General features: G+C 48.2%; 1 protein-coding gene across 7 annotated transcripts in view; it reads left to right on the forward strand.

Moving 5' to 3' along the window:
- by (focal adhesion protein tensin) overlaps window positions 1-25,465 on the forward strand; it is an 830,704-nt gene that overhangs the window by 371,058 nt on the left and 434,181 nt on the right. For all 7 annotated transcript variants that reach the window (XM_070090572.1, XM_070090566.1, XM_070090570.1 and 4 more), the window contains exons 3-4: window positions 380-634; window positions 22,806-22,975. In XM_070090572.1, the coding sequence (XP_069946673.1) occupies window positions 380-634; window positions 22,806-22,975 (425 nt within the window). The remainder of the gene's footprint in view (window positions 1-379; window positions 635-22,805; window positions 22,976-25,465) is intronic.

The raw sequence follows: 25,465 nt of genomic DNA on the forward strand, positions 1-25,465 counted from the left end.
CGTAGAGTCATTAAAACCTACCAGATATTATCTGTAGAGTTATTAAAAACTGGCAGATAATATCTGTAGAGTTATTAAAAATGGAAGATATAATATCGGTAGAGTTATTAAAGTGGCAGATATACTGTCCGTAGAGTTATTAAAACTGACAGATAATATCTGTAGAGTTATTAAAACTGACAGATAATATCCGTAGAGTTATTCATTCTTGGCTGGTAACGTCCGTAAAGTAACTCCAAACAGCATCATAGTACCCATCTTGATGTTGGTGAAGGGCTTTTGTTGAGAGGAACTGGAGCTACCCTTCCCTCCCAAGCAGTAGAGAGGGATTCCGGGAGGAAGGAATCAAACTATTTAATCTCTCTCTCTCTCCTTACAGAGCCAGTCAGCTGCGCGTCTGACACGTGTGATGGCCGGGGCGGGTGTAGGAGGAGGAGGAGGAGGAGGTGACGTGGAGAGAGGACAAGGCGGAGGAGGCGCAGCAGGAGGAGGAGGAGCCAAGATGGATGTGGTATACGTGACGGAGAGAATTATCTCCCTAGCCTTCCCTGCCACCCTGGACGATGCTACCTACACCCTCCACCTGAGGGAGGTCGCTCATATGCTCTCCTCCAAGCACGGAGATAATTTTAAGGTTAGTGGTATCTTGCTTCATCTCTGTCTTCGAGATCGGTTCTCGTCCTTCATCTTGTTGTTGTTGTTGTTGTTGTTGTTCTTCTTCTTCTTCTTCTTGTTCTTCTTCTTCTTCTTCTTCTTCTTCTTCTTCTTCTTCTTCTTCTTCTTCTTCTTCTTCTTCTTCTTCTTCTTATTATTATTATTATTATTATTATTATTATTATTATTATTATTGTTTTTGTTGATGTTATTATTACTCCTTCAACACACACACACACACACACTCTCCTCCCTGCCCCCTCCCCCGACAATCTCTCACTCCTTCCCCTGATCATCCCCTCTCTCTCTCACCCTCCTTCTCCCCACCTCGCCCTCTTTCCCCCTCTCTCCCATTCGACCCCTTTGCTTCTCCCTCCTCCTCACTCCCCATATTCCCCCCTCAATTCCCCTCCCCACCCCTCTCCCATTTAGCCACTGTGTACAGCTTGCTCTTCTACCTCCCTCCCCCCTCACACTCGGACAAACACACCACAACACATACACACAATATTACATAAATTTTTCATTCTGTGGCAAACAAAACAAAAAAAATGGGTTGCCAGAGAGCAGGAAGGAAAACGAAGGGACTGGAGGATGAATCTACCAAGGAAGATTGGGCAGCAGAGCTCATGAAAAGGGAACATGAATGGGGAAAGAAGCTAGAAGAACTTAGCATGAGAATGGAAGAGAGGATAGATGCAGAAAGCAAGAAGTGGGAGATGCAAGTTACAGCAGCAGAGGCTAGGATACAGAGATCAGAAGAGGAACTGAAAAATCTGAAACAGCCTAAAGAACTAAAGAACAATTTGGGAATGACATCAGAAACCGCTACCTCAATCACAAACAAGGGGACTGTAGGGAATGAAGAAGTGAAACTGCATGCAGAAGCCCTATCAGACCCTTGTGGAGCGCGAGAAAAAGAGAGAATCACAGGAACAATCGAGAGGACTATAGAAAATGAAAGAGCTAAGCTATACATAGAGGCCCTAACAGACAACAGCAGAGCCCAGGGAAAGCTGAGAACGGAAAATGACAGGCCATTGAGCCCAAGGACATAGTGAAGAAACTGAAGAAAGGAAAGCTGCAATGGAAGAAATTAAATCGAATCAGTGGATACATAGGGATATGCAGTGGAAAAAATGAAAGGGAGAGGTCAGTCTTTGTTTATGGGCTCCAGGAAGTTGAAGGGGAAACTTACGAAGCAAGAAAACAAGGGAAAAATGCATTTGAAAGCATCATAAAACCAATAGGAGAAGATTACATGATCCAGCTGGCAAATTTTCGGAGAATAGAGGGGTTTGCAAAAAGAAGAACCCGGCCAGTGGAACTGACTTTCAGGGCAGAATCGACTCGGAACAGGATCCTGCAGGAAAAAGCAAGATTAAGGGACATGCTGGCGGACCGGAAGATACGCCAGCATGTCCTGACTGGTAAGCCAGTGGAAGTCATCGGTCAGATGGCTAAAAGCTCCAGCTGACCTGACCTGCCAGCCAGCAAGCGTCTGGCAGTGATCTAACACACACACGTTGGTTTTGTAACACACCTAACAGTACCCGAGACACCAGGCACTGTCATACCTAGCAGTACCCGAGACACCAGGCACTGTCATACCTAGCAGTACCCGAGACACCAGGCACTGTCATACCTAGCAGTACCCGAGACACCAGGCACTGTCATACCTAGCAGTACCTGAGACACTAGGCACTGTCATACCTAGCAGTACCTGAGACAACTGGCACTGTCATACCTAGCAGTACCTGAGACACCTGGCACTGTCATACCTAGCAGTGCCTGAGACACCAGGCGCTGTCATACCTAGCAGTACCTAAGACACCTGCCACTGTCATACCTAGCCGTACCTGAGACATCAGGCACTGCCATACCTAGCAGTAACTGAGACACCTGGCACTGTCATATCTAGCAGTACCTGAGGCACCTGGCACTGTCATACCTAGCAATATCTGAGACACCTGGCACTGTCATACTTAGTAGTACCTGAGACACCTGGCACTGTCATACCTAGCAATACCTGAGACACCTGGCACTGTCATACCTAGCAGTACCTGAGACACATGGCACTGTCATACCTAGCAGTACCTGAGACACCTGGCAGTCATACCTAGCAGTACCTGAGACACCTGGCACTATCATATCTAGCAGTATCTGTGACACCTGGTACTGTCATACCTAGCAGTACCTGAGGCACCTGGCACTGCCATACCTAGCAGTACTTGAGACACCTGACACTGGCATACCTAGCAGTACCTGAGAAACCTGGCAGTGTCATACCTAGCAGTACCTGAGAAACCTGGCACTGGCATTCCTAGCAGTACCTCGGACACCATGCACTGTCATACCTAGCAGTGCCTGAGACACCTGGCACTGTCATACCTAGCAGTACCTGAGACATCTGGCACTGTCATACCTAGCAGCACCTGAGACACCTAGTACTGTCATACCTAGCAGTACCTGAGACACCTGGTACTGTCATACCTAGCATTACCTGAGGCACCTGGCACTGTCATACCTAGCAGTACATGAGGCACCTGGCACTGCCATACCTAGCAGTACCTGAGACACCTGACACTGGCATACCTAGCAGTACCTGAGACACCTGGCACTGTCATGCAGCTGGAAGGTGAGTGCCACTCTGTGTCACAGTTCTTCAATAGTAGTTAATGTGACAGTAAGGACCAAGTGGTCCCTTGTACCCAGGAGACCACACTCGTCTACCCAGAAGACCACACTCGTCTACCCAGAAGACCACACTCGTCTACCCAGAAGACCACACTCGTCTACCCAGAAGACCACACTCGTCTACCCAGAAGACCACACACGTCTACCCAGAACACCACACTCGTCTACCCAGAACACCACACTCGTCTATCTAGGAGACCACACTCGTCTACCCAGAAGACCACACTCGTCTACCCAGGACACCACACTCGTCTACCCAGGACACCACACTCGTCTACCCAGGAGACCACACTCGTCTACCCAAAAGACCACACTCGTCTACCCAGAAGACCACACTCGTCTACCCAGAAGACCACACTCGTCTACCCAGGAGACCACACACGTCTACCCAGGAGACCACGCTCGTCTACCCAGAAGACCACACTCGTCTACCCAGGAGACCACACACGTCTACCCAGGAGACCACACACGTCTACCCAGAAGACCACACTCGTCAACCCAGGAGACCACACTCGTCTACCCAGGAGACCACACTCGTCTACCCAGGAGACCACACACGTCTACCCAGGAGACCACACACATGCACGGATATCAGAATCACAGGTTAAGCTAAGAGACAACGCGAGCGTACGTATAAGAACGCACGCACACACACACACACACACACACACACACACACACACACACACACACACACACACACACACACAAGTGTAATAACTTAGTATCACAGTAACAAAGTAACACAACGACATTCATCAAAGTAACGTTCATGATCAGTCTTCAAAGTAACTCGGGATCATTTATTATAGTAACGCATCAAAGTAATGTATTATCATTCATCTAAGTAACGCAGGATCAGTCATCAAAGTACCGCAGGATCATTCATCAAAGTAACGTAGGATCAGTCATCAAAGTAACTAAGGATCAGTCATCAAAGTACCACAGAATTAGTTAGGAATCAAAGTAACGCAGGATCATTCATCAGAGTCACACGGGATCATTAGTCAAAGTGAGGAAGTCAAACATCAAAGAAATCACAAAGAAAGCAGAGGTGGATTGAAAGAAATGAATGACATTAACACAGTCTTGGAAACTAAATTAAATGAGGTGATTACCGTTGAAGGTTTCTCTCAGCGGTTAGTACACAAAGAGCACTGAGAGGAAGAGACGAATGTTGGGAGTGGAACTGACGAGGAGCAGGAGTGGCAATGACAAGGCGCGGGAATGACATTGACAAGGCGCAGAGATGGCATTGGCTAGGAGCAGGAATGACACCCTTGGTAGAAAGAAAAAAGACGTAAACTCTTAAGAACTGTCAGATCCAGAATCTTGTGATTTCTGAGAATATATAATTGGATCACTGTGGAGGGTCTCAGGGGTCTTTGTGGCTGCCATTCACATTCCCCAACCGGACATGAAGATGTAAGAAACGACGTAGCAACGATAAATACCACTGAGATATTTGCAGAAGCAGTAAGCAGAGGTAGGGCTAAGATGGTGATAGGGTATTTCAACCTCGAGATACAGACTGAGAGAAGTGAAACACAAGGAGAGGCTCAGAGACACGGGAGATGTTTGACTTGATGATGAGGAACAAAAGCATGAGACATACAGGCCCAGGGAGACCTGGTCATGGACTGGGCCGCGGGGGCGTTGATCCCCGGAATACCCTCCAGATAGACTCCAGGTAGGGCCAGATTCCGGGAGTCGAATCTCATCAGAGGTATATACGAAAGGTAAGAAGGAATGACAAAGGGTCAAACCTAGGCCTGGTTTGTTTACAAGTCGTCACTGTGCTGGCATTCTCCTCCTTGGTATAAGTGATAATATAAAATATAGGACAAATTCAGGAACAATCCTTCAAGGAAATGACTGACATTATAAACCAGAAGTGCTAAGAAGCATCAGACAAATTTGTGCCATCCCGCAGGGAAACTGATAAAGCACACTGGAAAATTACAGCCACACTTGAAGGAAAATGATAGTAATCAAGAGTATAACCAAGAAGAGAAGGAACACTCAACAGAATACTCCATAATGTGTTGAAACTGCAATTGAGTAATGGCTAGTACTGGAGACTGAAAGAAAGATTATTGAATCAGAAGGAAATTTCAAGCATTGCTGCTGCTCCTAATGAGGGGAGGGCTATAAAATGGAACTTGACATGACAGGCATCAAAACCAGATAGATTCTCACTAAGATTATTACAAAGAACTGAAATGCAAGTCACGCAGTTTGTTAACCGATGAGTGAAGGCTAGTGACTGGATGATAACAGACACAATATATGCTACTCATGTATTGTGTCTGTTATCACTCACTTGAGGAGAGTGACCAGAAGTCCTGAACTACAGCCTAGTATCCATATGGAGTCAGTTATGAATATTGGTATTATAAGGGGAAAACTTTATTAAACATTCAGGGGATATAAAATTCCTGACAGGACACAATCCTGATAAATGTAAGATCTTACCTAACAACACTTAACAACTACAGCCAGACTGCTATGTTGTTTACGTAATTTTAAATATATTTTCTTTAATCATTCCATAATGTAGATCACTTTTTCTTTAGCTGTATTAGATCCGACATCATTATGACTGTTACCAGTCAATAGATCTCGAGGAAAGTGTAGTGTAGCAAATGCTTCAAATAAAAGATGTGAGGTATCCTGAAGAAGTCGTCCCTACATTATTCTATCAAGTATAACTGTATTAATGAATCAATGCACAATATACAGAGACAGATCGCAGTCAGCAGGGCTCGATACTTCTACTGGGAGACGGGCAAGGTTTCCGGGTAACATTCTTATCCACTCGGCCACAAATGCCTCGAAAACTGGACATCTTGGTTCACAAGCTATGTTTCTTCCCAGCCCGAGCACATCAGTGGGGCTCAGGCATGGTTGCATGCTATTTTAATCTCCTATATGTTCTGGCTTCACAGGCGATTTTTATATCAATGCACCACGCAGAAACAAGCAGATATATACATGAAATAGCTTGAATCCATACATGAGGCTCACTAATGTGCCCGGGCTGGTAAGAACCATGGCTTGTGAACCAGGCTGCCCAGTTTTCGAGGCATTTGTGGCCAAGTAAATAAGAGCGTTACCTGGAAACCTTGCCCGTCTCCCAGTAATAGTATCGAGCCCTGCTGACTGCGATCTTTCTGTGTGTGCGTGTTGTGTGTGTGTGTATATATATATATATATATACATATATATATATATATATATATATATATATATATATATATATATATATATATATATATATATATATATACAACATGCTGGCCTTTTCCCATCGAGGTAGCGTGACTCGAAAAAGAAACACTTTCACCATTATTCACACTATCACTGTCTTGCCAGAGGCCCAGATGCGACAGTTTAGATGTTGCTTCAAACAGCAAATATCCCAAACCCCTTCTTAATAGTGCAGGCGCTGTACTTCCCACCTCCAGGTCTCAAATCCGGTTTCCCTTCACAAAATATTACCCTGCTCACACTCTATATAATATTTGGATGTCTTGAGAGAGGCAGATACATAAGGTAAACACAACCAAGGCGGACACAACCAGGGCAGACTCACAACCCTGGCAGACACAGCAAAGGAAACACAACCAAGGCAGACACAACCAAGGCAGACACAACCTGAACAGACTCACAATCAAGGCAGACAAATAAGGAGACATAACCAAGTCAGACACAATCAAGGCAGACACAACCCAGGCAGACACAGCCAAGGAGACACAACCAAGGCAGACACATCTCTCCTTTCCCTCCTGTTCCTCAAAGGTGTGGGCTGTTTCCCCTTAACCCTTTTCCCGGGGACTTTTCCCCTTAGCTTGGAAGTCGTCTCCAAACCTTTTGCACTTTTTTCAAATTTCCATGTTTGAAGTGGGTTCCAAACGGGTTGCAGATTCCAATCTGGGCAATAAAATGTACGGGTTTTAAACATTCTTTACGAGGTATCGAACGTTTTCCCCAGGTTTCCCGGGCCCTTGCTGCAGCAGTTATCGGGTTGATGTGCCGGAGTGTGGTTTTATACTCATAAACCCTTTCCCGGATTTTTTCGTTTTTGGGCCCACCTCCTATACCTGCCGGTCGTGTTTCCCCTTTCCCCCGATCCCCGCTTTGGGGGGGTTAAATTTGGGGAAAGATTAGGATGGGCCCACCCCGCCCAGGTCTCTTTTACCCTGCTCGATCCTCATCAGAGGTTCTCCCAAATTTCACACATCTCAAATAGGACACTTGGTCTATTCCTTCAGTCATGCTTCCAATCCCAAAAGCATTCCCCGGACTGAAAAGGAAGGACAGGGCCCACGCCTCTTCTCCAGCTTTTTTCCTCCTGTCAGATATTCTCTGATAAATTGGGGTCCTTTCCTGTTATGGGGCCTGACCCTCTTGCTTTTCACTCCTCTGTGGGGAACTGTGTCAAGGGCCCCTTTTTGCAGCCCAAGGGATTTCCCCCACCCCCTCCACTTTGCATACTATAAAAATTTAGTGACACTGGTTTTAGAATCCTCGTTTTCTTTTTCAAAAAATTGGGAATAAGCATACCTACCCGAGTTGGATGTGTTGAAGGTTTTGTGGGGCCCACATCTCTCTTTCAAAATGGAAAGTGCCGGTCCCCCCCTTTTTGGGGATCAGGCTCACAAAAAACTTCTTCACCTACCCCGGTTGGGGTTTTCATCCAGCACTTTTTGGGGACACCCAATTCGTCTTTTTGAGTCTTTTCTACTTAAATACTTTTTAAATCTTGTTGATCCTAAAACTTTTTGCTTTTGAATCCCCTTTCCTCACCCTTTATTCCGGCCCTTTGGGCTGTTGTTTTCCCTCCTGCTGTCTATATAATAGTTTCGGGAAACTTAATTTCGATGCTATGTCGTTTTGTTTTGGGAAAGCCTCCTCCTATTTTCTGGCTCTTAATAACTCTTTTTTTCCCCCTGGCCCTTTTTTTTTCTTTCCCATTCTCAAACCATTTAAATTTGCCCATTTTTGGTAAAAGGCTCTTCTGGCTTCCCATTATTTCTTTGCCCTTGGGAAAAAAACCTTCCTCTGTTTCTTAATTTTTTTTTCACGTGGTCCTTTTCGTTTATTTTTTCCCACGAGTTCTTTCACACTGAACGTCTTGCACGAAGTCCATGCCGTGTGTGTGTGTGTGTGTGTGGTGTGGGGGTGTGTGTGTGTGTGTGTGTGTGTGTGTGTGTGTGTGTGGTGTGTGTGTGTGTGTGTGTGGTGTTTTTTTATTTACAGCTTTGCTGAATGGTGTATTATATCTGGGGGCCCCCTTAATTTTGATGGGGCTTTGCAGTGTTCCCCCTGTGTTTCCTATTCGAGATTTTCCCTCCCCAGCCCAGCTGACCCAGGTTTGTCTGGTGTTTGCCTTCAACCGCTGTCATTTGGCAGCCGGGCCCCATATCATCACCCCTGGTTTGATCTGCACTGGGGAGGCATTTGTCTACCCTTCCTTTTGAACACTTCTCACTTTTGGCAAGGGATATGGTTATTGAAATTAAAACATCGTGGCCCCAGACGTTTAACACTCAAACCTTACAAGACTTTTTAAAATAAACTTTTTAATAACGTTTCCCCTAAAAAGCTTGCCCGACGTTTAACAAGCCCTTAGCAGCCCCCTTTTCTTTTCACTGGTTTTTGTCTTCATTGCCAATCTTACATTATTGTTTGCAGGGCAGTTGGCCCCCCCTCCCCCCTTTTTTCCCTCCCCCCTCCCTCTCTCCTCCTCCCTCTCTCCCTTTTTACAAAGGGTTTAACACGGGGTTAAATTTTCCAGCATTATGGAAATATTTAAGGTTGGGTTCCTTTTTATTGACAAAAAGCCCCACAATCTTTTAAAACATTTTTAGGGATGGGGATGGTGGGCAGGATGAAGTTGAGATCTTTTTAGCTTTTTCACGATCAACTGACTTTATCTCGGACTTTAAATGCTGGAATGGTTCCATCCTGGGGATAAAGATCTCAGATGAACTGATTTGGAAATACACCCGGGTGAAGTTGTTGCTTTCCCCCGTCTTTTTATAGAAGCTTTTTTCATTCCCCAAGTTGATCGTGGTTTTTTACAATATTTTTTAATAACGTAACGCCATCCATATCCCCCCTTTTGAACCCTCTGCTGATATGACAGACTACCCGGGTTAAGCAGGATAAATTTCCCCTTTTTTCTCCTGTCAATCAGTCGCAGATCAGAAGGATGGGGGCAGGAAAACCAAGAAATAGCATATCGGGTGGACGTATTGTTTCTCAGAATCCTGCAAACCCATTCCAGATCGAGAAGGCAAGGCTTGTTTTCCCTGGCGCCTTGTTTAAAGAAAACTGGTTCCGTGGCAGTTTGGAATCTTTCCCCCCGGATATAAAATTTTTCCCCCAGGTCCCAACCCCCTCCCATTCATCCTTATTTTGCACCGGCAACATCAGGGGAAAACCATCATCATTTTGTTTTCTCGGTGAAAATGAAACTTCCATCTATTTCAAGCTGATATAGTTTTTAAAGGGTGATTGATGGAAAGCAGCTGGATTTCTTTTTTGGAAAAGTGAATGTCATTTACTGTCTGCATATGGGGGTTTCAGGAAGAGATGAAAAAAGTCATTGAAGTAGATATTCCATAACAATGGTCCCAGCACGCCCCTTGTGAACACTTCCCCAAAGGATGTCTCTGATTCCGCCCCTGAAACTACCCTTGAGACCTATCGAAGGAATCACTGAGAGACAAGCGTAGAGCCTGCAATTCCCAGTGCTTGAAGTTTTATGGGGGGTGGCCACACCGGTCGAAAGCACCAGCAATTCCATTACCCACACTGACTTTGGATTCATCCAGTGACTGGTAATATTGGGAAATTTAACAACAGACAGCAGCAGAGAACCTTTCCTAAGATTTATCACAAAGAGTGAGTGGTATCAAAAAACTTGTCATTTGTCTTTAGATTATTGTTCAAGGGTCTTTCCCGTGATTAACAGCAGTGACACTGGTCTGTAGTTGCTATTTCTTCTGCCTTTTTTTGAACAGGGACCACCGAAATTAAAAAAGGGCCCTTTAAATGATTAGGCAGTGCTGAAAATTTTAGTTAGAGGGGCTGCACATCTTTTTAGCAATCTTGGGCTCAAATTTTTGGGGCCCCAGCCTTTTCTTTGGGGGATTTGAAAAATGCCCCTCCGCCCATTTCACCACCAGTTTTTTCACAGCTTTAAAAAGAGAGGGGCCCCGTGGATCAGGGAAATTTCATTTGGAGCAAACCAAAAAAGGCCCCATTTCTCTGACTAAGGAGGTGGTCCCATCCGTCATTTTGAGGTGGATTGAGCATCAGGGAGATAACCCGCTGTCCCGACCAGGACCACCAGGTTTTTGGGGACTTACCCGATGCACCCTTTTTTGTCCCTCCATTTAGTGAAAGGGCCCCCTTTGAACGTCACCTTTTGCCTCCCCTTGCAAGTTCCTTTTTAGTGGGGGGATGTCTTTATAAATTTTGTACTTAGATTTAAATTTTTCTACAAAGAAAAAACCAAGGCTGATCTGAGGGTTTTCCTATTGCCGGGGAGGAATTTTTTTGTTAGATTAAGGGTGGTCAGGAAAGGGTTTTACTTGGTTTGTCAACATCCCCTGGAAACATTCCCAAAGGTGGGGCGACCCGGAAAAAAGGGTGGGGCCCAAATTTTTTTCCCATAGCCAGGGACGTATGGACTCATCACCTCATTCTTTTGGGGTCTTAAATGTGTAAAACAGCCTTTGGGGAGATGATCCAAGTGTCGAGGGTTTACAATACTATATGCCGATCCCACTACTGGGCCAAGGGAAGCAGAGAGGGAGGGAAATAAAAACCGTGTCAAATACGCAAGAAAGGGGGGGTTCCCCCCATAAAAGGGGGGATCCCCTTTAAAAACTGGAAGTTTGTTGTAAGAAGGGTCCCCTTTTTCCCTTAGGGAAATTGATTCGGTTCCAAGGGGCTGAAAAATCTATACAGAGGTACTAGGGTTTTTGCATGCTTAAGAACATCTTTCAAGATGAGAAGGATGGCAACATCTGACGCATGTACACTTTAGAGAAGATCGAACACCTCCTTTCCCTTTTTCTCTCTTTCATCCACGAGGGAGCCAGCAACTGCAAAATTTTCTGGAGTCCTGTCCAAAAAGCCCAAAAGCAGCTATCATGTCAGGATGTCAGGTTCACAAACTGTGTGACTCCCAACATTTTGAAACCTCAATGTTTGGGGGAAAGCTCTAACTGGCTCTCTCTCCTCTCTTCCCCTCTCTCTCTCCTCTCTCTCTCTCTCTCTCTCCTGAACAAGGGTTTTATTTAGGGCTTTGAGACGCTCCCAGGAATTTAAATGTTAATTGAATAGGGGGGCAGAAAGTTTTTAAACTGTTCCAGCACTGATATACATATCTCCCCCGGGAAAAAAGTTCCCTGAAAAAAACCCCCTTTAGCTAGAGGAGGGTGGAGGGGGATGGAGGTGGGGTAAGGAGGAGGATGGAGGGAAGGATGGAGGGAGAGGAGGGTGGAGGTGGAGGTAAGGGGGGAGGATGGATGTAAGGATGGGAAAGGGGGAGGAAGGAGGGGGGGATGGAGGAAGGAGGAGGAGGGGGGAGATGGGAAAGGGGGAAGGAGGAGGATGGAGGAAGGGGGAGGGTGGGGAAAAGAGGGGAGGTGGGGGAGGAGGAAAAAAAGGGGAAAGGGGGGGTGTGGAGGGTGGAAGGAAGGTGGGGGTTTGGGGGAAAAGAGGGTAGAGGTAAGGAGGTGGAAGGAAAGGGGGTAGAGATGGGGGAAAAGATAAGGGGGAGGAAGGGAGGTGGAGGGATGGGGAGAGGAAAGGGGGGGGAGGATAGGGAGGGATGGAAAGGGGGAGGTAAGGGGGGGATGGGGGTGGGGTGGGGAAAGGGGGAGGGGAAGGGGAAAGGGGGGAAGGGGGGATGGGGGGTGGATGGAAGGTGGAAGGGGAGGAGGATGGGGTGAGGGGGGAGGAGTGGGGGGATGGGGGGTGGAAGGTGGGAAGGGGGGAGGTGGAGGGGATGGGAAATGAGGGGAGGGGGGGATGGAGGGAAGATGGAAGGTGGAGGAAGAAGGGGGGGATGGAGGAAGGGGGAGGATGGAGAAGGGGGGAAGGTGGAGGTAGAGGAGGATGGAGGGGAAAAATGGAGGGTGAAGGGGGAGGAAAAGGGGGGATGGAGGGAAGGAGGATGGAGGGGGGGGAGGAGGGGGTAGAGGAAGGTGGAGGAATGAGGAGGGTGGAGGGATGGAAGGGGGGAGGGAGGAGGAAAGGGGGGGAGGATGGAGGTAAGGATGGGAAAGGGGGAGGGGAGGGGGGGATGGGGGTAAGAAGGGGGGATGGAGAAGGGGATGGAGGGGATGGAAGGTGGGGGGGGAGGATGGAGGGGAGGGGGGATGGGGGTAAAAAGGGGGGGAGGGAGGGGGATGGAGGGAAGATGGGGGGGGGGGTAAAGGGGGGAGGGGGGGAAGGAGGGGGGATGGGGGGGGATGGAAAGGGGGTGGGGGGGGAGGGTGGAGGAAAGGGGAAGGGTGGGGGTAAGGAGAATAAAGGAGGGAGGATGGATGGGGTGGAAGGGGTTTTTGGAGGAGGATGGGGGGAAAAAGGGGGAGGAGGGGAGAGGGGGGAGGTAAGGAGAGGTGGGGGTGGAGGAGGATGGGGGAAGGAGGAGGGGGGAGGTGGAGGAGGATGGATGTAAAGATGGAAGGTGGGGGTAAAAAATGGAGGGGAAGGGAAGGATGGAGGGTGGAGGTAAGGAGGAGGGGGAGGTAAAGGGGGGAGGGTAAAGGGAAAGGAGGGGGGAGTGGGATGGAGGTGGGGGTAAGGAGGAGGGGGGAGGTAAGGGTGGAGGGGGGAAAAGGGGTGGAGGGGAAGGGGATGGAGGGGGAGGGGAGGGGAAAAGGAAAAGGTGGAGGGAAAGATGGGGGTGGAGGTAATGAGGGAGGAGGAAGGAGGAGGATGGAGGAAAAATGGAGGGTGGAGGGAAGGAGGAGGAGTAAGGAGGGGGGTGGGGGATGGAGGGGGGAGGAGGAGGGTGGAGGAGGGGAAACAAGATGCCCCCCAAAAAACCCTTTTCCAACAGCTTTGGGGAAAAATTGAGATGGGAAAATTGGAAATTCCAACCCGGGAAAAACAAAAAATCTGTATCCTCCTGTTTGATCCTCAGGTCAAGAAGGAACTGGGGCAGTGGCTGACAGCAGGGAAAGAAGTTTCATCAAGAAGCGAATGGAAAAGTAGAAAACAGAAGAAGAAAGAGACCCCGTGGAAACTGTTGGGGAAACATCTAATACTTTCCCCGGTGCACCCGAAAATTTGGGAGTCGATCCCCCGAACGCCCGGAACGACAAAGGAAATGTTGTTGTTGGGGGAAACCTTGGGTATATGGATAGGGTTTGTTGAAGGACAGGAGGAAAAGAGAGTTTTTTTCCGGGGTGGATGGAGGATATTGTTACCCTTCGGATGAATCATGAGAGGTAAGGGGAGCAACCTAATATTTTCCAGGGGGAAAAAGATGTTGGCAGATGTAGGAGGAAGACCGATTAGCAGGAAAGGCAGCAAAGAAATAATTTGGAGGGGTGGAACCCCCCAATGGGGTTTTTCCCAAGGGGGGGTTAATGAATGGTTTCCGGAATTGTGCAATTTTTTGGACAAATTTTAAAAAAATGGGAAAACTTATTGCCTGGGATTTAGGCAAAAATGCCCCAATCCCGGAGGGGGTTCATTTATCTAGGTGTGGGGGGGGAGACTAACTCAGGGGAGGGGGGAAGGGGATTTTAAACAGGAATAGTTAGTGGAGGGGTTTTGGCAGGAAAACAGTGAACCCCAGTGTAGTAATATTACGAGTTCTGGGGGAACTAGTAAAAAGAAGAGAATTTTAAAAAGCCAGGGCCCTTTGGGTAAAAAGGACAAATGGTTTAGTGAAAAAAAAAAATGACAGGAATAAAGAAAAGGAGTTTTTCAATGTTTATTATGCTAATTGCCGAAAAAGGGGAATAAGATGGACGAGTTGAGATTAGTTCAGTGAGAACATTATGTATTTCCTTAACTGAGAGGGTTTTTTAATTCAAAGTCGGACATGCCTCGGAATGTCATATTCATTTTTTAAATTTTCAAGGGTATTGGGAAGGGGGGGGGGCATTGTTGTCCAGTCGCGAATGTTGAAAAAAAACGGGTATTAAGTTTAACACATACGGGTTTTTTGGGATGAATTTTCAGGGGGGGCAAAAAAAACTGTTTTTTAGGGGAAATACTTCCCCAAACTTAGATGGGGCCCAAAGGGGAAAATACGGGGAGAAAATTTTAAGGCCAAAGGCACGAAAATTTAGTAATTTAGAGAATTTAATTTTAGCATGTTAGGATTTCTTATGGGAAATTTGAATCAAAACCCCTTTTTAGAAGTGTTCAGATTTTTTTTAAAGATTTTGGGGAACCTACAAAAATAACCCGACTTATTTTGGAAAAACAATGAACTTTTTTAATAATTTAAAAAATTTCAGGAAACTGGGGAAGGCCCACAAATCAATTACATTTAGATTGAATGGAAGTAGATAGTAGGAAATCAGTAACAGTCCCAGTTTTTCTTAGCAGATTACGATGGGCTTAGAGAACACTTACATCTGTTGACGGGGGTAAAAAAACATCAAAAAGTTTTCTGAACATAACATCTGCCAAAAAACCCCCAAATATCTACTGGGCAAAAAAATAAATTTATATATCAAGGGTGGGGGTCATTATGAATCAGTATATTGACATTAAGGGGGACTTTAAAAAAGGGGATAAGAAAAGCAAAAGGACAAAATTTAAAGTTGTGGGGATTTTAAAACAAACCCCAAAAAGTTTTTTGGGATGGAACAAAGGTGATGGTCCTTAAAAATAACATCATCACAAAAAAATAAAAATGGTTGTTTTTTAAATAATATTTCCCCCGTTTTTTTAAAAAGGAAACACTAAAAAATTTCCAGGAAATTTTTTCAGTGGGCGAAGAAGATAAATTATGAACATCACATCAGTGGGTGGTTTGGGGAAAGAAGAAGACTAACAAAATAAATCCCGGGGTTTTTAAGGGTTCTAAAACAAATGGCTCTTGAAAATTTCTAATATTTTTAATTTATCTTTCAAACAGGTGTAGTGTCTGATATGGGAAGATGGCTAATGTAATTCATTTTTAAAACAGGGGGGAAGTTGTTACTTTAAATTGCCCAAAAGCCCGACCCAATTTTTTGGCAAAAATTTTAGATCAAATTTTAACGGATTATAAAACCTCTCGATAACAACATTAAAATACTCAGCATGGTTTCCCAAGAGGGGTCTTTCTAACTAATTTATTATTTTTAAGCTTTGAGCTGTTGACCACAATAAAAAATTTATTTTTATTAGATTTTTGTAAGGCTTTGATAGAGTTTTCCCCCATAGACTTTAAAAAGGGGAGCTCTGGGATTGGGGAAAAAAAGCCTGGGTCGAGTCATGGCTCACTGACAGGAAGCAGAGATTTTCCCTAAAAGGGAAAACCGAGGGGGGTCTGTAAAAAGTGGGGTTCCCAGACATCTTCCCCCTTTTGTTTTATAAAATTTTAAACAATGATCTTGATGAGGGAATTACTAGTGATATAAAATTCCGATGACAAAAGAAAATGGAAAATTTATTCAAACGTAGATGTTATGGAACTGGAGGATTTAAAAAACTCTATTCTTTGGGCAGAAAAGTCAGTGCAGTTCAATGTAGATAAATGCAAAGGGTTTTAAAGCTTGGGGGGCCATAACCCTAGTACTTATAAGTTAAATGATTGAACTTTGCCATATGATTTAAAAGGGCTTGGGGTTTTGGGGAGAGCAACCTTAAAACCAAGACAAAATTTAAAACGAAAGGGGGCAAATGATTACTGGGGTTTATATCAAAATGAAGCAAAGTCCCGAGGTCATACTGGTTTTTAAACATTATAACCCCACTAGATTATAACCAGTTCTGGTCTCCGAAAAAAAATTGACATAAATTGTTGAAAAAAAATTTAAGGATGATAAATTTAAAACATAATTAGAAATCTTCCTTATGAAGAAAGATTAAAAACTCTTGTTACATTCATTTTGAAAGAAAGAGGGGGGACCTATAGGGGATAAGGGAAGATAGGTATTTAAAAAGGATATTAAAAAGTCTTGAGGATGTTTTCTCAGAGAAACCTGGGGAATGATTTAAATTAGATGTTGATTTAGAAAGGACATAAAAATTGGTTTGGAAATAGGGGGTTGATGAGTGAACAGTTACCTGTTGTTATTGAGGTGGGAAATTGGGGGAGTTTTAAAATTTTGGTAAAAATGAGTGGGGGGGTTGGATTTGGGGGACTTTTAATCAGAGCTTATTCTTTATTTTAAAATTAAACAAATTTTTTGAGTGGATGAATTTAAGGGCCTGCCAGTAGGGCCCGCAGGCCCCCAGGTTCTTTTATTATGTTTTTATTTTAGGATGGAAGGTGGAGGGAAGGAGGAGGATGGGGAGGGAGGGTGGAGGGGATGGAAGGTGGAGGTGGGAGGATGGAAAAAAAGGAGGAGGGGGAGGGGGAAGGAAGAGGGGGGAGGAAAGGGAGGGGGGGAAGATGGAAGGTGGAGGTAAAATGGAGGGTGAAGGAAGGATGGAAAAAGGGAGGTAAGGATGGAGGGGGGATAAAAAAGGGGGGAGGGGAAGAATGGGGGGTGAGTGGGTGGAGGGGGGGATGGGGGGAAGGGGGAAAAGGGAGGGGTTAAGAATGGAGGGTGGGGGAAAAGGATGGAGGTGGAGTGGGATGGAGGGTGGAGGTGGATGGAGGGTGGGGGTAAGGGGGTGGGGTAGAGGGGGAGGAGGGTGGGGTAAGGAGGGGAGGAGGAAAAGGAAAGGGGAGGTAAAGATGGAGGTGGAGGAAGAGGGAGGGGTGGGGGGTAAGGGGGAGGTGGAGGTAAGGAGGGAGGATGGAGTAAGGATGGAGGGTGGAATAGGGGGGAGGATGGGGGAAGGAGGATGGAGGGGGGGGGAGGGGGGGGTAAGGGGGGAAAATGGAGGGGGAAAGGAGGAGGATGGAGGTAAGAGAGTGACGGAGGTAAGGAGGAGGATGGAGGTAAGGAGGGAGGATGATGTGGGCGGAGGGAGGATGGAGGTAAAGTGAGAGGATGGTGATGTAAGGAGGTGGAGGGAGGAGGTGAGGAGGGGAGGATGATGGGTGAGGGGAGGATGGAGGTAAGGAGGGAGGGATGGATAGAGGAGGAGATGAGGTGAGGAGATGGAGGCAGGAACATGGAAAGAGAGTGATGGAGGTAAGAGGAGGATGGGAGGTGGAAGGAGGGAGATGAGGTAAGGAGGGAGTGATGGAGGTGCAAGGAGGGGAGGATGGAGGCAGAGGAGGATGAGGTAAGGAGGGAGATGGAGGAAAGAGGAGGATGAGGTAAGGAGGAAGGATGGAGGTATGAGGAGGATGGAGGAAAGAGGAGGATGGAGGTAAGGAGAGGATGGAGGTAAGGAGGAGTGATGGAGGCAGAGGATGATAAAGGAGGAGATGGAGAAGGAGAGATGAGGCAAGGAGGGAGGATGTGGAGTAAGGAGGAGGATGGAGGAAGGAGGGAGATGGAGGTAAGGGAGGGAGGATGGAGGTATGGAGGGAGAAGAGGTAAGGAGGAGTGATGGAGGTAAGTGAGGTGGGAGGATGGAGGTAAGGATGGAGGTGAGGTGTGAGGAGTGATGGAGAGGGCAGGAGGAGGAGGTAAGGAGGAGGATGGAGGTAAGGAGGGAGGATGGAGGGGTGGGTGAGGGAGATGGAGGTAAGAGGAGGATGGAGGCAAGGAGGGAGGATGGAGGTAAGGAGGAGGATGAGGTAAGGAGGGGAGGATGGAGGTAAGGGGGAGGGGATGGAAAAGAATGGAGGATGGAGGAAAGGAGGAGGATGGAGGCAAGGAGGAAGGATGAGGGCAAGGATGGAGGTGGAGGTAAGGATGAGGTGGAGGCAAGGATGGAGGAGAAAAATGAGGAGGTGATAAGGAGGAGGGCGGGAGGTATGAGGAGGATGGAGGTAAGGAGGAGGATGGAGGTAAGGATGGAGGGTGGAGGCAAGGGGATGGAGGGTGGAGGTAAGATGACAGAGGTGATGATGGAGGGTGTGGAGTAAGTGATGGAGGTGTGGAGGTAAGTGATGGAGGTGGAGGCAGTGATGGAGGGGGAGGGAAGGATGGAGTGGTGGAGGTAAGGATGGAGTGGTGGAGGCATGAGGAGTGGTGGAGTGGGCGAGGAGGATGGAGGGTTGATAGGTGTGGAGGTAAGGAGGGAGGCTGGAGGTAAGGAGGGAGGGTGGAGGTAAGGAGGGAGGATGGAGGTAAGGAGGGAGGATGGAGGTAAGGATGTAGGGTGGAGGTAAGGATGGAGGATGGAGGTAAGGAGGGAGGATGGAGGGTGGAAGTAAGGAGGGAGGATGGAGGTAAGGATGGAGGGTGGAGGTAAGGATGGAGGGTGGAGGTAAGGAGGGAGGATGGAGGTAAGGATGGAAGGTGGAGGTAAGGATGGAGGGTGGAGGTAATGAGGGAGGGTGGAGGGAAGGAGGGAGGATGGAGGTAAGGATGTAGGGTGGAGGTAAGGAGGGAGGATGGAGGTAAGGAGGGAGGATGGAGGTAAGGAGGGAGGATGGAGGTAAGGAGGGAGGATGGAGGTAAGGAGGGAGGATGGAGGTAAGGAGGGAGGATGGAGGTAAGGAGGGAGGATGGAGGTAAGGAGGGAGGATGGAGGTAAGGAGGGAGGATGGAGGTAAGGATGGAGGTAAGGGGGGAGGATGGAGGTAAGGAGGGAGGATGGAGGTAAGGATGGAGGGTGGAATTAAGGAGGGAGGATGGAGGTAAGGAGGGAGGATGGAGGTAAAGATGGAGGGTGGAGGTAAGGAGGGAGGATGGAGGTAAGGAGGGAGGATGGAGGTAAGGAGGGAGGATGGAGGTAAGGGTGGAGGTAAGGAGAGAGGGTGGAGGTAAGGATGGAGGGTAGAGGTAAGGAGGGAGGGTGGAGGTATGGATGGAGGGTGGAGGTAAGGATGGAGGGTGGAGGTAAGGATGGAGGGTGGAGGTAAGGATGGAGGGTAGAGGTAAGGAGGGAGGGTGGAGGTAAGGATGGAGGGTGGAGGTAAGGATGGAGGGTGGAGGTAAGGAGGGAGGGTCGAGGTATGGAGTGAGGGTGGAGGTATGGATGGAGGGTGGAGGTAAGGATGGAGGGTGGAGGTAAGGATGGAGGGTGGAGGTAAGGATGGAGGGTAGAGGTAAGGAGGGTGGGTGGAGGTAAAGATGGAGGGTGGAGGTAAGGATGGAGGGTGGAGGTAAGGATGGAGGGTGGAGGTAAGGAGAGAGGATGGATGTAAGGATGGAAGGTGGAGGCAAAGATGGAGGGTGGAAGGAAGGACGGAGAGTGGAGGTAAGGATGTAGGGTGGAGGTAAAGATGGAGTGTGGAGGTAAGGATGGAGGGTGGAGGTAAGGATGGAGGGTGGAGGTAAGGAGAGAGGATGGATGGAAGGTGGAGGCAAAGATGGAGGGTGGAAGGAAGGATGGAGAGTAGAGGTAAGGATGGAGGGTGGAAGTAAGGATGGAGGGTGGAGGTAAGGATGGAGGGTAGAGGAAGGATGGAGGGTAGAGGTAAGGATGGAGGGTGGAGGAAGGATGGAGGGTGGAGGTAAGGATGGAGGGTGGAGGTAAGGATGGAGGGGTGGAGGTAAGGATGGAGGATGGAGGTAAGGATGGAGGGTAGAGGTAAGGATGGAGGGTGGAGGTAAGGATGGAGGGTGGAGGTAAGGATGGAGGGTGGAGGTAAGGATGGAGGGTGGAGGTAAGGATGGAGGGTGGAGGTAAGGATGGAGGGTGGAGGTAAGGATGGAGGGTAGAGGTAAGGATGGAGGGAAGAGATAAGGATGGAGGGTAGGATGGTAGGTAGGATGGAGGTAGAGGTGGAGGAGGGTAAGGTTGGAGGGAGGGTAGAGGTAAGGATGGAGGGTAGAGGTAAGGATGGAGGGGAGATAGGAGGTGGAGGCAAGGATGGAGGGTAGAGGTAAGGAGGAGGGTAGAGATAAGGATGGTGGGTAGAGGTAAGGATGGAGGGTGCAGGTAAGGATAGGGTAGAGGTAAGGATGGAGGGTAGAGGTAAGGATGGAGGATGGAGATAAGGATGGAGGCTAGAGGTAAGGATGGAGGGAGGTAAGGATGGAGGTAAGGATGGAGGATGGAGAGGTAAGGATGGAGGGTGGATGTAAGGATGGAGGGTGGAGGTAAGGATGGAGGGTGGAGGTAAGGATGGAGGGTGGAGGTAAGGATGGAGGGTGGAGGTAAGGATGGAGGGTGGAGGTAAGGATGGAGGAGGTAAGGAGAGGGTAGGTAGGATGGAGGATAAGGAGAGGGTGGAGGTAGGATGGAGGGTGGAGATAAGGAGGTAGGTAGGATGGAGGGTGGAGGTAAGGATGGAGGGTGGAGATAAGGATGGATGGTGGAGGTAAGGATGGAGGGTGGAGGTAAGGATGGAGGGTGGAGGTGGGTGGGCAGCAAGAGGAAGGGCGCATCTTTCCTCTTTAGTTTCCTAGTAGCTGAACACAGCAGTTCCCACAAGACACTACCAACAACACCCCCTCCACCGCCACCCTCCCTCCCTTCCCCCTCCCTCCCTCCCATCCCCCTCCCTCCTCTACCCCGTCCCTAACCCAACCCTACCCTACCAAACCACACCTTCAATATACGCTACTCTTGCACCTCACCCTGCTCCTCCCGTTACCCTGCACCTCCCTTCCTCCTGCACCTCCCCCCCCCCCCCTCTTGTACCTTCCCTCACCCAGTACCTCTCCTCATCCTGCATCTCCTTCAGAGAGAGAGAGAGAGAGAGAGATGACTGGAGGAGGAAAGTTGGGAGGAAGAGGAAAAATTCGAGAATATGAAAGAGAGAACGAATGGGAGAGAGAGCGAAGAGAAGAGGGTGAGTGGGGAAGAGAGAAGAGGAGAGGAGAGTGTGATGATGTGGTGGAGTCCAGTCAACAACACTTCCCTGTGTCTTCTCTCAACATTAATGAGGGAATATCCAGGTCGTTTGTGGGGGAATATCCGGGTAGTTTGTGGGGAAATATCCGGGTCGTTTGTGGGGGAATGTCCTTGTTTGTGTGGGAATATCCGGGTCGTTTGTGGGGGAATATCCGGGTAGTTTGTGGGGAAATATCCGGGTCGTTTGTGGGGGAATGTCCTTGTTTGTGGAGGAATATCCGGGTCGTTTGTGGGGGAATACCCGGGTAGTTCGTAGGGGAATATCCGGGTAGTTCGTGGAGGAAGATCCGGGTAGTTTGTGGAGGATTACCCAAGCTGTTTGTGGGTAATATCCTGGCTGTTTGTGGGGGAATATCCGGGCTGCTTGTGGGGGAATATCTGAGCTGTTTGTGGGAGAATATCTGGGCTGTTTGTGGGGAATATCCGGACTGATCGTGGGAGAATATCCGGAGCTGTTTGTGGGGGAATATCCGGGCTGTTTGTGGGGGAATATCCGGACTGTTTGTGGGGAGTATCCTGACTGTGGGAGAATATCCGGGCTGTTTGTAGGGGAATATCCGGACTGTTTGTGGGAGAGTATCCTGGCTGTTTGTGGGAGAATATCCGGGCTGTTTGTGGAGGAATATCCGAACTGTTTGTGGGAGAATATCCGGGCTGTTTGAATGGAATATTCGGGCTGTTTGTGGGGGAATATCCGGGCTGTTTGTGGGGAATATTCGAGCTGTTTGTGGGAGAATATCTGGGTTGTTTGTGGGGGAATATCGGGACTGTTTGCGGGGGAATATCCGGGGCTGTATGTGGGAGAATATTCAGGCTGTTTGTGGGGGGATATCCGGGCTGTTTGTGGGGGAATATCCGCCCAGGGCTGTTTATGGGGGAATATCCGGGCTGTTTGTGGGGGACTATCCGGGGCTGTTTGTGGGGGAATATCCAGTTCTGTTTGTGGGGGAATATCCGGGTCATTTGTGGAAAAACTTTTGAGAGTTCCTCTCTCTCTCTCTCGTGTTGTCCTCACATGACCTTCCTCAGGTGTTGCCCTCACATGACCTTCCTCAGGTGTTGCCCTCACATGACCTTCCTCCCTCAGGTGTTGCCCTCACGTGACCTTCCTCAGGTGTTGCCCTCACGTGACCTTCCTCAGGTGTTGCCCTCACGTGACCTACCTCAGGTGTTGCCCTCACGTAACCTTCCTCCCTCAGGTGTTGTCCTCACGTAACCTTCTTCCCTCAGGTGTTGCCCTCACATGACCTTCCTCCCTCAGGTGTTGCCCTCACGTGACCTTCCTCCCCCAGGTGTTGTCCTCACATGACCTTCCTCCCTCAGGTGTTGTCGTCACGTGACCTTCCTCCCCAGGTGTTGTCGTCACGTGACCTTCCTCCCTCAGGTGTTTCCTCACGTGATCTTCCTCCCTCAGGTGTTATCCTCACGTGACCTTCCTCCCCCAGGTGTTCAACTTGTCCGGGCAGGGGGAAGTAAGCCACTTCCTGCCGCGGGTGCTGGAGCTGGGATGGGCGGAACAACTGGCACCGGCCCTGGAGAGGCTGTGTTCCATCTGTAAGGCTCTAGACTCGTGGATCACCCAGCATCCTCAGCACGTAGCCGTCCTGCACGCCAGGTGAGTTACTGAGCCACCTCTTGCGTTCTCAGCACGTAGCCGTCCTGCACGCCAGGTGAGTTACTGAGCCACCTCTTGCGTTCTCAGCACGTAGCCGTCCTGCACGCCAGGTGAGTTACTGAGCCACCTCTTGCGTTCTCAGCACGTAGCCGTCCTGCACGCCAGGTGAGTTACTGAGTCACCTCTTGCGTTCTCAGCACGTAGCCGTCCTGCACGCCAGGTGAGTTACTGAGCCACCTCTTGCGTTCTCAGCACGTAGCCGTCCTGCACGCCAGGTGAGTTACTGAGCCACCTCTTGCGTTCTCAGCACGTAGCCGTCCTGCACGCCAGATAAGTCACTGAGCCACCTCTTGCGTTCTCAGCACGTAGCCGTCCTGCACGCCAGGTGAGTTACTGAGCCACCTCTTGCGTTCTCAGCACGTAGCCGTCCTGCACGCCAGGTGAGTTACTGAGCCACCTCTTGCGTTCTCAGCACGTAGCCGTCCTGCACGCCAGATAAGTCACTGAGCCACCTCTTGCGTTCTCAGCACGTAGCCGTCCTGCACGCCAGGTGAGTTACTGAGTCATTTCTGGCATCACAATTACGTATACAGGAATTTGTGTTTGAAGAATGAGACACCTGAATAACATTTGAGAATCTTTATTGGGGAAATGTTACGCCAGCCAGTGACTTCTTCATCCTGTCTAAACCATTACATCGTGTTTGGACTTGTTTCTAGTATGCTTGTATATAGACTTTCCCTTTCTAAGACCTTTTTACTCTTTTTGGCTTTTGCCGTAATTTTCATAATTTTTGTGTTATTCCTACTTTCGATTTATTGGGAAGCTCCCTTTCCTAAGTCTAGAACAATACTGTTTCACATCTCAACTCCTCAAACCCCTTTGAGAAGGAGTTGGGGGCTCTCTGATTGGTTACTTGAGGATGTCGAAGTGTGTGTTCCCTTATTGGTTAGAGGCAGTGTCAACAATTTCAAGTGCGCTAATTGGGCGAGCTCTGGAACCATCCAGCTGTGGACAACAAATGTGACCCTTGGCATGCTAAAGGATAGTTTTATTATGTGCCCCATACCCATCCTATGTGTGGTAGTCAATACCCATGCTGTGGATGGTAGTCACTCCATACCCATCCTGCGGGTGATAGTCACTCCATACCCATCCTGAGGGTGGTATTCTCCCCATACCCATCCTGTGGGTGGTAGTCACTCCGTACCCATCCTGTGGGTGGTAGCCACTCCATACCCATCCTGTGGGTGGTAGTCACTCCATACCCATCCTGTGGGTGGTAGTCACTCCATACCCATCCTGTGGGTGGTAGTCTCCCCATACCCATCCTGTGGTTGGTAGTCACCCACTACCCATCATGTGGGTGGCAGTCACCCCATACCCATCCTATGGGTGGTAATCACCCCATGCCCATCCTGTGCATGATTGTCACCCCATACCCATCCTATGGGTGGTAGTCTCCCCATACCAATCCTGTGGGTAGTAGTCACTCCATACCCATCATGTGGATGATTGTCACCCCATATCCAACCTGTGGATGGTAGTCACCCCATACCCATCATGTGGATGATTGTCACCCCATACCCATCCTGTGGATGGTAGTGACCCCTTACCCATCATGTGGGTAGTACTCATAAAAGGCACATACTGTACTTAGATCCAAGGACAAGGCTTCAAAGTTTTCATAGTTAAGCCAGTTAGGGTATTAATGAACAATTTACAAAGGCAGATGAGTCGTCTCTGGTATAAACACAGTATGTGCTTACCAGGTTCTTACTGGTGATCTCTGGTATAAACACAGTATGTGCTTACCAGGTTCTTACTGGTGGTCTCTGGTATAAACACACTATGTGCTTACCAGGTTCTTACTGGTGGTCTCTGGTATAAACACACTATGTGCTGACCAGGTTCTTACTGGTGGTCTCTGGTATAAACACACTATGTGCTTACCAGGTTCTTACTGGTGGTCTCTGGTATAAACACACTATGTGCTTACCAGGTTCTTACTGGTGGTCTCTGGTATAAACACACTATGTGCTGACCAGGTTCTTACTGGTGATCTCTGGTATAAACACACTATGTGCTTACCAGGTTCTTACTGGTGATCTCTGGTATAAACACACTATGTGCTTACCAGGTTCTTACTGGTGGTCTCTGGTATAAACACACTATGTGCTTACCAGGTTCTTACTGGTGGTCTCTGGTATAAACACACTATGTGCTGACCAGGTTCTTACTGGTGGTCTCTGGCATAAACACACTATGTGCTGACCAGGTTCTTACTGGTGGTCTCTGGTATAAACACACTATGTGCTGACCAGGTTCTTACTGGTGGTCTCTGGTATAAACACACTATGTGCTGACCAGGTTCTTACTGGTGGTCTCTGGTATAAACACACTATGTGCTGACCAGGTACTTACTGGTGGTCTCTGGTATAAACACACTATGTGTTGACCAGGTTCTTACTGGTGGTCTCTGTTTTAAAC

The sequence above is a fragment of the Cherax quadricarinatus genome, chromosome 32, assembly GCF_038502225.1.
Source record: "Cherax quadricarinatus isolate ZL_2023a chromosome 32, ASM3850222v1, whole genome shotgun sequence".
Lineage (NCBI taxonomy): Eukaryota > Metazoa > Arthropoda > Malacostraca > Decapoda > Parastacidae > Cherax > Cherax quadricarinatus.